The sequence below is a fragment of the Musa acuminata genome, chromosome BXJ1-2 (genome assembly GCF_036884655.1).
Source record: "Musa acuminata AAA Group cultivar baxijiao chromosome BXJ1-2, Cavendish_Baxijiao_AAA, whole genome shotgun sequence".
NCBI lineage: Eukaryota > Viridiplantae > Streptophyta > Magnoliopsida > Zingiberales > Musaceae > Musa > Musa acuminata.
The window spans coordinates 18,090,740-18,104,990 of record NC_088328.1 but is presented as its reverse complement, the minus strand read 5'-3'; the positions used below and the strand labels follow the sequence as shown (position 1 = coordinate 18,104,990).

At 38.4% G+C, this 14,251-nt stretch overlaps 1 protein-coding gene across 1 annotated transcript; it reads left to right on the top strand.

Annotated features, from left to right (window-relative positions):
- Positions 1-697: 697 nt before the first annotated feature.
- LOC104000250 (nucleobase-ascorbate transporter 12) lies at positions 698-14,247 on the top strand. The gene is made up of 10 exons (XM_009422253.3): positions 698-1,526; positions 1,613-1,710; positions 1,802-1,972; positions 3,132-3,232; positions 4,519-4,654; positions 4,804-4,854; positions 4,968-5,255; positions 9,837-10,071; positions 10,264-10,550; positions 13,610-14,247. The coding sequence occupies exons 1-10, from the start codon at positions 980-982 to the stop codon at positions 13,829-13,831; spliced, it is 2,136 nt and encodes a 711-aa protein (XP_009420528.1). The 5' UTR covers positions 698-979; the 3' UTR covers positions 13,832-14,247.
- The last annotated feature ends 4 nt before the right edge of the window (positions 14,248-14,251 follow it).

Genomic DNA, 14,251 nt, shown 5'->3' with positions numbered 1-14,251 from the left:
GATGGTACACCATAGTATAATAAACATTAGATAGGGATGTGTATAAAGATGCGGTGGCCAATTAGACACTTGTTCTTACCATATATGACAATAAAAAATATCAATCATCTCTATCTTTATTCTTATTTATTTTATTATTTTTATCCCTTTGTGCTGGCCTATCCAAACTTGCGAGAATAATTAACACTTCTAGTCGATGGAAAACGAAAAATATTTTTATTAGTTTGAATTAAAAAAACATATTCTCAGGTTAAATCAATTAAGGGTGTTAGTAAAAATCGAACAGTAAAAAAAAAAAAAAGGATAAAATGCCCTTGAATGATCATTAAAAGAAATAGTTTATTCCAAACTTATCTCTCCAAAATTGGAAATCCATTGCCGTGGCCAAAAAAGCTCATATGCTTACCAGCATTTGCCACCCACATCAATTGAACACACATTTCTCTTTAATTCCGTCCTTCTTATGCGATTGTCAAATATATATATATATATATCTCTAAATAAATATTATTTCTACATGGTTAACACGTACTCACTTCTGTCCCTTCCTTGTCATTGGAGTAAACGGTGGCCCCATTGTTGCCTTCATGTGGGTAATGGAAATCGCGTAAAGAAAGAATGGGCTGATACATTAAACGGCCCGATGAATCTGTCTCTCTCTCTCCCTCTCTCGCTGTCGCGTCGTACGTCGTTCCCACACGATTTGAAAGCCCCAAACCCGTTTGGTTTCCCAGCGACGCATCCCCATCTCGAGTCGTTGCTTTCTTTTGGCGTTTCCCTCACTCCACTCCACTCCACTCCGCCCCACTCCACTCAACGCACAAACCCCTCTTCTCCCTCTCGCAGCTCAAAAAGAAGCAAACTCTCTGTTCAAACCCTAACCCATTTTTCTCGGAGATCGAGGAGGATGACGAGGATGCGACGTGCGAAACCCTAGGAGAGAGAGGGAGAGACGAGAGAGATCGGGGCGCGGTAGCAGATGGCGAACAACGGACAGCCGCCGCGACGGCCCCGGCAGGGCCCCTGGCCGCCTGCTCCGGACCCTACGCCGGCCCCTGCGCCGCTCTCCTGGGCAAAGAGGACCGGTTTTAAGGGAAGGGTCTCCGGCGAGTCCAACGCCAGTAATTCCGGCCAGATTGCGCTCCCCAGGCCCAAGGAGCCGGGATCCAACCTCGATCTGGAGGCAGGGTCTAGGGACAATGTTGCTACTCCTCTTCCGCCTCCTCCTGGCGCCGCCGCCGCTGCCGTCGCTGTCAATGGGGAGCCGGAGAACAGGGCGGGAGGAGGAGGTGGTGGAGCAGTCCCGTTGCCAGCCGATCAGACGGCGAGGAAGAGCAGGGATTCGGATGGTGGAAACAAGAGTGCAGGTTCTGGACCCAATGGACAGGTGGTCCGGTTTGATGAGCCGTCAAGGCATCGGAGGGAGGAGGAGACGGCCACGCTGCCTCAGCTAGAAGAGGACGAGGAAGGCTTCCCGTCAAGGCAGGTTCATATTAAGTATGAGCTGAGGGATAGTCCGGGTCTTGGTGAGGATTCATCATTCATCTACTCTTCTCAAGATTGATCTTTTTATTGGCTTCATAATCCTAACTTTTGCTTTTGTTATCTTCAGTGCCGATAGTCTTTTATGGATTCCAGCACTATTTATCAATAATCGGTTCTTTGATTCTGATCCCATTGGTTTTAGTTCCAGCTATGGGCGGCAATTATGTGATACATCTTCTCCCCCTCGTGACACTTTTTTTCTCTTTTAATTCATTATAAGAGTCGGGTTGTTACAGATTATTGCATATATTTGCAGGAAGATACTTCTGCGTTGGTGTCGACTGTCTTGTTTGTTTCAGGAGTGACAACATTGTTGCACACACTCTTTGGAACTAGGTTGCCACTCATACAGGGCCCTTCTTTTGTGTATCTGGCTCCAGCACTAGCAATAATAAATTCTCCAGATTTTCAGGGTCTTAATGAGAATGTGAGTTTTTTTTTATATGTATTTAACGCTTAAGATTTTATTCCTTATTATCATATCTAAATTCAATCAAATTTGAAAACGGTGAATGCGCAAGCACATGCCAGAGTATAGGAACTTGGTAAAAACCATTGAATTATGTACCATGATTTCTTACTGTGTGCTTGACCAATTGCAAGCATGTTAGGTGATAGAGCCACAGACAATGATCTCATGACTATGTCAGCTGAATGCACACAATTTCAATCAAATTTAACTTTTCCATATTTGAATCAATGAAGCATATAGGTAATTTTTCCAGTCGAGAGAACTGAGTCCAGGCCATTGTATATTTCCAATTTGATTTATTGTTTTGGTGCTTATCGTTTACTTCGAGGTTGGCCTTCTTATGATGAGGGAGGAATGACCCAACCCGGTTCGGACCCGACGTTGGCAATGTTGCCATCTTGAGACGTTGAGGATGGTCGAAAAAAAGCTGCTGCGAATCTGGTTACTGCACCACTCAAGATCCTGCAAAAGACAGAGGTCGGGGTCACCCGACTCGGTCCCTCCAATTCTTCAATCAATAGTGTCCGAAGTATCGAGAAAAATAAAGGTGCCCTCTCCCTAGAGAATGGAAGAGGGGGTATTTATACCTGTGTCCTTATGGTCATAGGTGGTTTGAGTGGTTAAAACAGTTACGGGCATGGTGCAAATGCCCACCGAGATGGCAGTTGATGTGGCATAACGCCCACTTGGCGGGCTGGCATGGCTTAACAACCTGCCAAGTGGCGTAACGCCTACTGACATGGCTTAACAACCTGCTAAGGTAGCCTAACGCCTACTGGCATTGCTTAACAACCCACCAATGTGGTGTATTACCCGCTGATGTGGCTTAACAACCTGCCAAGTGGCGTGACGTCGGCTGACGTGGTGCAACAACAGGTTAATCCATCACAACTGTCATCCCCTTATATGGCCACATGCCACAATTGACCTTTGGAAGTGGGGGCCTGTTTTACTGAGGTGGAGGTGCCCATGTGTCAATCCTTGGATGGTTCATTGTGTCCCTTATCACTTATGACTTGGATATTATTACAAATTTCACTGCTTTACCAGTCATTTATATCTTAACTAGGTTCAGATTTATTTTGAACTTGAAGAATCTTTTTATTTTTTGCAGAATTTTAAGCACATAATGAAGGAGCTACAGGGAGCTATAATTATCTCTTCTGCATTTCAAGCAATAATGGGGTATACTGGAGCAACATCATTGCTTTTAAGGTGTGTTCATTCTGGCTTACATTACAATATGCATGTACCATGTCGTGAGAATACATCTTTGTGTCAGCCTCCATGATATCTATACGTTTGCTTGATTGGTTTAACATTTATATTAATAGATGTTTGTTGATGTAACATATAGTTAAAATTTTAAGGTTGCAGTGCTGTTTTAGCTTCTTTCTTGTAATAGTATTTTGGCTTGTAGCTTTACAGGTTGACTTTTTTAAAATTTTTTGAATATGAACCTGTGCTGTTTGAGTAACATATAGTTTGAATATAATGCTTGGCTTGAATGTGAACAAATTTGGCTTGGCTTGTGTTGTTTAAGTTGTAAAAGATTTTCCAAGTGATGGAAAGCTAAAACAGTGAACCTGTATTAACTCAAAGTTGAACAAATTAAGTTAGTTTGATGCTTAGACATAAATATTCAAAGTAGCAACTATGTTTAGAGATGAGTAGCTGATTTGTACGTGAAGCAAATTATTAAGCAGATAATAAACCTAATAACAAATTGAAAGCTGGTAAGACTTTGTGGTGTAGAACAAAAAGAGAAATAGAGAGAGAGAGAGAGAGAGAGAGAGAGAGAGAGAGAGAGCAAGCAAAAGAGGAGTGAGATTAGAGGGGAGAGTAAGAGACTAGAAGAGAGAAGATGCAAGTGTTTTTCATTCAAATCTAACGTGTTTCATCGATTGATAAAGCTCCACTATTTACAGGAGTTTAGGAGCCTTAGTGCAATCAATGAAAACAGTGATTCTCAAGAGTAACATCCTAGGAAACTTATATGCCTTCTAGAAGCTTACAATGTGACTTCTAGGATACCTATAGTTTTAAAAATACCTATAACAGTTGAGAAGTAAAAGAGTGCACTTAATACGAAAGTAGAATCCCAAGGTTAACACCTAGAATTACCAAAAGATTTTTTTTGTTTTTCACACAACTCTTAAAGTTTCTAGGCTAACTAATTGATGATTTTTTGTTGCTTTCTTTGTCTAAAATAAACTATTCTGAAATCATTTATAACCGTAGATGGTTCTCGATCACTTTGCTGTTGACCAAATATAACTTTAGCATTAAGCAGTTAACCATATCTGCAGTTGAACATGGCATGGAGTAAGAGCATGACCTGCCTATGCTTGCCCATATGATTAAATACTGCACTTTTAACTTATATATTGCTTCAATGATATTGATATTGAAGTGCTGGATTCCAGTGTGCTCTTCCTGGAAGTCTGGCGCTTATAATGTGCTTGCACATTGCAACACTCAGACTTAATTGTTTGTTGCAGGTTGATTAATCCAGTTGTTGTATCTCCGACAATTGCAGCTGTTGGACTTTCTTTTTTTAGTTATGGCTTCACTCAAGTAGGAAATTGTCTGGAGATTGGTATGATGCAGATATTGCTGGTTATCATTTTCTCACTTGTGAGTTTCGGCAATGATTACATCTGATACATCTTGGCTGTTTTATGCTATATGACATTTACAATTTGCAGTATCTTTCTGTTTCTTAGCTTTTAGGATTTATTTCTGTGTTTGTTTCATCTGAGTTGCCTTTGCTGTTCCTTCTGCAGTATCTTCGGAAGATTCGCATATTTGGTCATCGAATATTTTTGATCTATGCGGTAAGCTTGACTAACAATCATGGACAAAAATTGTTATTTTTCATGTCATAAAATGAATCTAAGTGATTTTGGCAACATATCACCCTGTGAGAATCTTGCTGTGCCATTTACAGGTCCCTTTGGGTCTGGGAGTTACATGGGCTATCGCATTTCTTCTTACAGAATCTGGAGTGTATAACTATAAAGGTTGTGATATTAATGTACCTGCCTCCAATACTCTATCAGCATACTGCAGAAAGCATGTGCCAAGGATGAAACACTGCCGTACAGATACTTCTCATGCCATAAAATCTTCACCATGGTTTAGACTTCCTTATCCATTGCAATGGGGCACACCTGTTTTCGGTTGGAAAATGGCCATTGTTATGTGTGTAGTATCCATTATTGCAACAGTTGATTCGGTGAGTTTCTTGTTTGCTTTACAACAATATTCAACTTTTGTTATTCTTGAAATATTTGTTGCATATCTTTCCAATGATGATATTGATTTGCATTGTCCTTATTGGCAACTTAGCTTATTTCTTATGTATAATCAATATTTTTTTTATCAAAGTTTAGAATGAAAATTCATCTCTATATTTTTGTTCTTTTGTTGGAAGTTAGAGCAAAAGGTTACAAACTCTATTTTATCATACATTTGTTGAAGTATTAATTAACTTTGTCCATAATAGCATTTGTGCTTATACCTTCTATTTTGATTAGACTTTTTTCCCCCAAATTTTACTACCCTATAATCAGAATTTTTATTTGAGGATATTAAATTTTAGGGAATATTCAGTTTGATTGTTCCCAACTGTGAGTGATGCTGGTCAATATTGTTCATTGTGTGGGCTCCTGGAATTAAACTATGGAGATAAATTATAAAGAGATTGCATTTTAGCTGCAGAAAACACACAAAAGGATGAAACAAGGTATTGGTTAGATTTGAGGGACCTTTGTATTGGAGAGGGAGATCTTCCATGATAAGACAACTACAAAGGAGAAATGGATGAACCATAAATCATTGTGAACTTCTGAAACAACAGGCTGTGCAGTTCAGGTGACCTCAAACCTGATAAGCAAAAACTGGGAAAACCATCAACTTGGATGTCTTGAACAATCCAGTTATTTGATGAACCACTTGTTTCTTCAGTTTTCATGGGTTGAACAATTTGATCAATACTGCTATTCCTGATTTCATATTCATTCATATAGTTTTCAACAGTAAAAAAGCAAAATATTAAATCTATCAAATCATTTTTCATATTTTAGTCTGGCATCTTATTTGGAAAATTGCATCAAAAGAATTATCAAGTGTGTAAATTTAAAAGTATTTTATTATTTTGTTTCTGGTGTACTTGTTGGTACTTGATCGAACTACAGTCCAACCATCAACCATATTCCAGTAACCATCAAAACTTGACCCATAGTTGTCTATATTGGGTTTTAAAATGCTATTTTAGTATATAAAAATCTAATCAGATCACTGAAATGGTAATTGCTTTTAAGGCATACTATAGCCTATAGATAAATTTGTCACTTTGGATATGTAGTGTTGGGAGTGTCCTCTTATTGATAGTTGATACTAGAGAGCCAGAGGCTTAAGAACAGATTCTTGGTGAGTTGTGATTTATGCTAGTGTTGAATGATATTCTGTCGATTAATATTTTCTAGAGGGTGTGACTGAATGTTAGATTGGTACTGGAGAAAGATCTTAATAGTAAGAGGTTATGGTGCTAGACCAGATTGGAAAAACATCATACATGCATGCATTAGTAGAATGGTGACACATGTGATCGGCATAGACAACTAGAACTGGGTGATTGAAATAGGGGCTGCTCTAGGCTGTCATGGGAGCTATGCATAATATTTTAAGGAAATACTCTATCAAAGATGCGAGATGCATTGTTTGGGGGAATTTTTTGGTAATAGGAATGATCCAAGTCAATACCATGTTCGAGCATCAATAAAAATATTGCTTGATATCAGGGATTGCTGTACTGCTCGAAATGGTATGGTATGGTCGGTACGTATTGGTCTGGGCATAGGCCGATATGCGGACTACCCTATTTCAAGTGGTCCGGTTAAAATAATAAAAAAATAAAAAAAGTGGTAGACCCCTGTCCAACTCGTGAACCCTTTTCTTGCATACGATGTCGTTACCCTTGCCGCTGCAGCTTTTGCTTCGCCATTGCTACTTTTTCTTTGCCATTGTTGTTGCCACTTTGCCATTGCTGTTGCTACCCAAGTACGCTGTCGTTGCTTCTGCTTCTCCTCTTCTTTTTTCTTCTTCTTTCTTCTTCCTTCTATTCCTCCACTGCCCTTTCCTCTTCACCCTCTATTTCTTCCTTGTCGAAACACCAGTATGCATCGACATTCTATGTGTCGGTATGTCGGTATTGATCGGTTCATACCGGTTTGATAGATTGCCGAGATGCGTCCGGGATTATAAATGGTGAACCTTTGTTGATATGCCTCAATGGAGAAATATATGTGAGACAAACATAACTAGTATTAGATTATTGCAACAGGGGATGTGCCTGGTCTGTGCATAAATTTTTGAATTCTGTAAAGATATGAGATGCATTGTTTTTGGCAATGGGGATGGTCCAGTTTAATGCCGTTGTTGGAGCATTGAAAAAAACATTGTGATCAATATGTTATAAGTAGAAGTGAACTGTGGGAAACAGTTAATTCCAAAAAGCTGCATACATTTGATTGGAATTGAAATGATTGGATATGATGAATTACAAAGAACATTCAAAGGTTGGTATTTTATTTCTTAACCTTTGATATATTTTTATTAGTTTACACAGGATAATGCACTATCTGTAGAAGGCTATTGATGAACATAATGTGATTCATCGAGTATAATCTCAATAAGCATGCATTACGAAGCCAGCATGAGGCTGAATGCAACATGAATGCGCTATCATTTTTTATTAACATTATATTTATTAATATAATGAAGTTTGTCAGATAACAATCAATCAGCTGCTGAGGTATTGTGATCAACAGTGAAATAGTTTTCAGAGTTAGACTAATCTTTCTATTATTATTACATGAATATCATGGAACAAGTAGCACCTTAGTGGCAGCTGGTGAAAGTCAGATATAAGCTGTAGTCCAGGACTTGTCTCAGTATAGATTACAACATCTATATGCATCACCTTATCAAATCTAACATCCAAGCGACAATCGGTACTTTTGGATGAATAGTTATTTAGAAACCAATGATTTAAAAAGTGCTAGGCACCAAGGTCCAAAAACGCTCGAGACGCTAGGCGCTCACCTGAGCAAAGCGAGACGCTAAAATATAAAAATATATAATATAATTAATAAATACAATTATACTTCGGATCTTTTAGATAATTATGCTTCCATGCAAGATCTTTTTTTGATGTCATTGGAGAATCAATTGAGTTGCTCTGTACACTTGTCATTTATCCTGAAACCTAACAATAATTTAAAATAAATAAAAATTAACAGTATTAAAATCAAAATAATATATTATTGATCTAATAAATAAAAATAATATTACTAGTATACAGTTAGTAGTATACTGTTAATATACTGTTAACAGTATACTATCAATGTGAGAAGAGTGTGAATAAGAGGAAGATCGAGGCTGTTGATTGAGAGCAATGACAGCGGCAGCAATGACGAGCAACGATTGTGGCAGCGGTGTATAGCGATAGTGGTAGCGGCGAGAAGCGACAGTGGCAGCAACAGTGAAGAGAGGCAACGGTAGTGGAGAAGAAATCTTGGCGGCAGAATCGCGAGCAGGGTTAGAGTTGGGGAAGTTGCGAGAGGGATGCTGGGAGGTTGATATCGGTGCTTTAGTTGGTTCCATTGAACCAATCAAAGCACCAGAGACCGAACCAGACCTAAAACGCTGGTTCGGTCACCTGGTTTAACTCGGGCGCTCGCCCGAAGCGCCCGACGCTTGGGCTCGGGCGAGCGCCCAGGTGGCGCTTCTTTGAAACGCGCCGCCTGGAAATGAAGCGAGGCACTTGGGCCTTGCCACGCCTCGCCTCGCCCTGCCCGAGCGCCTAGGCGGGCGCCCGAGCGCCTATTGAAATCAATGTTAGAAACCAGACCATATATTTGGGAAGGGATAGATTGAAATTAGAAGAGTGCTCAGAGAAGGAAAAAACAAGCAAAGGGGAAAAAAAATATGGGATAAAGAAAAGAAGAAAGCACTAGGGACGAAAAAAGGTTTTTGTCAAAATTATTTATCAACATTATCATACAACTTCATAGAAACAGCAGCATCCTTTTTATTATTTGCTTTGACTAAGAATTCAACTAAGATATCAATCTAGAACTGAAAACTCAATAAAACAATCTCGCCTGTTCTCAATTATCTGATTACCCTATATTCAAAGTAGGACTGGTAATGGTCACAAGCTAGGTCACATCTGGTATAAGGAAAAGGTCACAGCCACTTTTGATATCAATTTTCCTTTTCTTCTTTCATCCATTTCCTTTTGTATTAACGTTTTTTCTTCATATATTTGGTATTAGTTTATTGTATGCTCATGATGACTTGGGGAAATGTGTATAATAGGGAAAAAAAACCCTGCTTTGTTTTGGCTATTGTTTTCTCTAGTTTCCCATGGGTATGTTAGGACAAGCCTTTCCTTTGGAGGATGCTGATCGAATGACATGTCACTAACTAAGAGCATCAGAAGAGGGACATCTTAATTTACTTTAAGCTGAACATATTGCTTGAATGGATATTCATATCATTTTTGCGAATCTTCAGGCAATTATGTTCAAATAACTTGCTGCAATTTGGGCATCACATATTTGACTCTTGTGCAAAGCCTAATTTTGGTTATTAAGGCTTTCTACATCAATTAAATTGCAGACTTGTTGATTTTTTTTTGTTTTTTTTAGTTTGTTCTGTTGAATGTCTTACTTGATGCTTTCTTTTCACGAAAGTGGAGAATTTTTTCCCCATCCTTTTCTATTTCTCTGATATTTGGTTCCTTTACAAGGTTGGTACATACCATGCTTCATCTTTGTTGGTGGCTTCAAGACCTCCAACAGCTGGAGTTCTTAGCAGGGGTATCGGTATGGAAGGCATCTCCAGCATTCTTGCTGGTCTTTGGGGCACAGGAGTTGGTTCAACAACTCTTACAGAAAATGTTCACACTATTGCTGTAACTAAAATGGGCAGTCGCAGAGCAGTTGAGCTGGGTGCTGTCATTCTGATTCTTCTATCTTTTGTGGGTAAGCAGCAGTTCTGTTTTCCTTCTTCAAGCAGTTAAATGTACTGGAAGCTTTGCGAAAAGGATAACGATATAATAATAAAACAATAAACATTCTACCTTATTGTTTACTTTGGTTTTTGAAATTTCTGTTCTATTGCATCAATTATGTTTTTTTTTTTCATTTGAGTGTTCAATTTTCTTCTATAAACAGGTAAAGTTGGTGGCTTCATTGCTTCTATCCCTGATGTCATGGTTGCTGGACTCTTATGCTTTATGTGGGCCATGCTTGCTGCTTTGGGCTTGTCAAACCTACGGTACAGTGAGACAGGAAGCTCCAGAAATAGTATCATAGTTGGACTCTCTTTGTTTTTCTCCTTATCTGTACCTGCATACTTCCAGCAATATGGACTTGTTCCCAATGCAAATTCATCTGTACCGAGTTACTTCCAACCATATATTGTGGCATTGCATGGGCCTTTTCACACCGGATATAAAGGGGTATGTCTTAGTCTTTACCATGGATATAAGCTCTACATGTATAATTGATTTTTTTTCAACTCAAGAGAGAAATTCAAATTATATTACTGTTTTCTTTTGATATAGATAATACAAGTGAATGGTCATTGGTTGTTTCATATTTCATGATTACCATATAATCATAATCATTCATCTAACATACTATATGAATTTTGCAAGTTTATTTTAAATTTAAGCCAAAGATGGTTGTTTTGGAGTTGTCCACGATGCCATCCAGACTTGTTGGTTGGTTGTCAGGTAAGGATTAAGGAGGCTTGACCCATCAGTTCATAGCAGGGCCTCAAAGCCATGTATATAACCCAAATATATTTTAATCGGTGTTGGACTTAGGTCCCTTGGGTCTATGATGGGCGTTTGGTCCTTTTTACATCATTAGTTTGAACTTCAAAACCCTATGTCTCCCGCTTAAATGACCCATGTCCACACACCCTTTGCTGCTAGTCCCTACAAAATTAGGAGACCAGAAATCTAATTCTTAAGAAGTTTCAGGCATAGAAGTTTAAATTTACTAAGCTAGTCCCTATCAATTAGGTGGTCAGTAAATTGTCATTTTGTTTTGGTGGTATGTTATATCAGCCACAAAACGAAACAAGAAAGGCTGAAGTGATACAGGCTGAGCTTGGAGATTCTGGCAGTAGAATCATAGATTAATTAGTAGGTGTCTTGAATTGATTTGTCTGAGTTAAATGATTTGTGTTATTATGGGTAGAACATTTCAATCATAAAATGAATTGGGAGGATTGGAGGTTAAGGGGGAAGTAGATGCATTATGAGTTCTCTGTTGGCTGTTCTCTCTTGATCAATGAATGAAACTTCTTTAAAGAAATATGGTATACATAATCACAAAGAAATGATTAGGATTGAAAGTTGATTCAATTAAAATATTGGATATATAATCACGCAGAAATAAGTCAGTTAGAATTAAAAGTTAACTTGTGTTGCATATGCGGTACATAGACTTGCATCTTTCATGTGTATGGGCTTTTGAAGACATAAATATAAGTCAACTAGAATGTTAAATATGTTGCATACTGAATACATTGAATTGCACCTTTTATTTGTATTTGCCTTTTCAGTTTCAAAAGCCCACAAGGTAAATGTTAGATAGTATCATTGATGTCATTGGAATCTTTTTATTATGCGAGCTGCGAAAACTGAGCACTGTTCATCTTGCGTGTTAGCATGACTTTGATAAAGCCTGTTGGAACAAGAACCTCATGACTACAAATTATGATTAGCAATCTTTAATTTAAAATGATGCACTCATAGCTACAGATTATGATCGGTAATCTTTAATTTAAAAGGATGCATCAAATGGTTTTGGTGCGGGGAGAGCCAGTAAATTACACGTAATCCCAATTATGAATACTATATACTGTTGTGCATGTTTTCTACTTTTAGAATAAGTTAGTGTTCATTGGTGACAAGACTCTCAAGAAGCCTCCTCCCTGCTCCCTTTTCTCTCGATGCGTGTAAACTCAGGGTTCATTGGATCAGTGAGCCCAATCTAGGGATGGAACAGTCTCATTTTAATTCCACAATAGTTTTTAACCAAATCGTAGAATATTTGACGGATTTGTGAGAAATTGATTCAGATCAGTTGGGAATTGGTCTGAACTAGCTGATCCTTGCCAATCTCGGCAAATCTCAATCAACAGATTTGAAGAAAATAGCTTATAGCAGGACTGGTGGATGTGTGGTGCTGCCCCTATCTTTTGGATCAAATGAGATGTGGCTAGTCTCTACTGGTGCTGGTGATGAACACAAAAGAGATGGGGAGAGAGAAGCTCAAGTAGTAGAAAATGCTGCTGCTACTGCACCGTTGATGTGGGTGGGCAACACTGTTGTTATTTGCTCTTCTGAGGTTGGTAGAGAGAGAGAGGAGGGAGAATGAAGAGGAGTCCTTAGTCAATGGGTGGCAGCAAAACACTGACCGCGGGTGGCAGCAAGGTTTGGGAGTATGAATCCATGCAGTGGAGTTCTGCATCTCATTATTGAACCTATGCACTATATGGATATGATCTTAAATACATCTCTTCATTCTCTCTTCCCTTTTGTCATGTTACATTTTTCTAAAATAATGTATAACCAAGTTTTCTATAGGTATGCATGATTTATTTTTTCTTCAACATAGATGATATTTCCACTATATTTTGTTATTATTTATTTATTTTTACTTTTAATTAAAAATTAGTTTTTAATTGATCATGGCCCCAGAAATCCCAATCCCTGACCCTAGTCTATCCTGATCCTGCAAACTTTGCATGAGCCATGAAATTGTGCCATATGAATGGGGCACCGAACTCAGGCCTCTGCTGAATATTCACTTGTAAAAGAATTTGTGCCGTCATGTTCGAATGTATTTTGTTTCTTTGAAGTAATTAAGGAGATGCAGTACATTTATTTGAGCTTGCTGAAGGGCTGAACATCTGTCGGGTTGTGCTAAAAAAGAAAGGGTTCTGGAAACAGGGCATGTCACAAGTCACTATGGTGAAGAAAGTATAAAAAGACAACGATGGATCTTAGTTTAGGGCAGATCATAGTCACTACATCGTCAAAAGTAAAAAAGACATCTCAAATAGTGTAATCATAAGATTATGTCATCCATTAAACATATACAATTTTAGTCATCTTTATTTTGGTTCTTAAAGTTTTTCTTGGAAGTTGAAGTGCAGAAATTCTTACAGCAATCATGGATACTATACCTTAGGTCACAGTACATTAACCACCTAAAGTTTTTTCATATATAAATCTTGTACTTTTAGTTTATCCAACAACTAACATCAGGTTACAGATTCAGTTTAACAATATCGTGTAATGACTTTATTACTGGGTGGTGAATTCTACGTGGCACTATAATGAACCTAGTGCTTTATGATGAAATGCAGCATTTCACGTGCAGATAAAATAGTTATTGATTTGGACAAAACATGATTTCTTGACACTCGAGATTATATTTGTATTATTAGAACTTTTGATATCTGATACACTGATGGTTTCTATTGTTGTATTCCTTACAGATAGATTTCGTTTTGAACACATTGCTGTCGTTCAACATGGTGATAGCATTTCTTGTTGCTGCAATTCTTGATAATACTGTTCCTGGTAGTAAACAAGAACGAGGGGTGTATGTTTGGTCTGAACCAGAGGCGGCAAGAAGGGAAGCATCCGTGACAAGAGACTATGAGCTTCCTTTCAAAGTTGGAAAAGTTTTCAGATGGGTCAAATGGGTTGGTCTATGAAAAGTCATATAAAGATTGGTACACGTTGCGTATGGATGACCTATCCCAGAAACATAAATCACAACTCAGACTCAAGGCATCTTTCATGTGGATCGAGCACAGAAAATAGTTGCCCGATCTGTGCTTTCTTTCTCCAACTTGGTCTGAGAATTCTGATGACATTTGCCTGTTTGATCACGATGAGCATGTGCAGTGTGGTTTGATTATCTCGTCCCAGATACCAATTTCTCGTAATGTGTTTCACTTTCACAGCATGTGTTCTATAATTTTTTGCATAGTTCATGAGTGGGATGATCTGATTTCCTTCTGAGTGTTAGGTTTTGAGAGTTTGTGAATCTGAATTCATGTACAGCAACTGCACCTGCACTACTCGAGGACCTTCTGAAAGTTAACGGCCTGTTATATTTTCTGCTCGAGTTG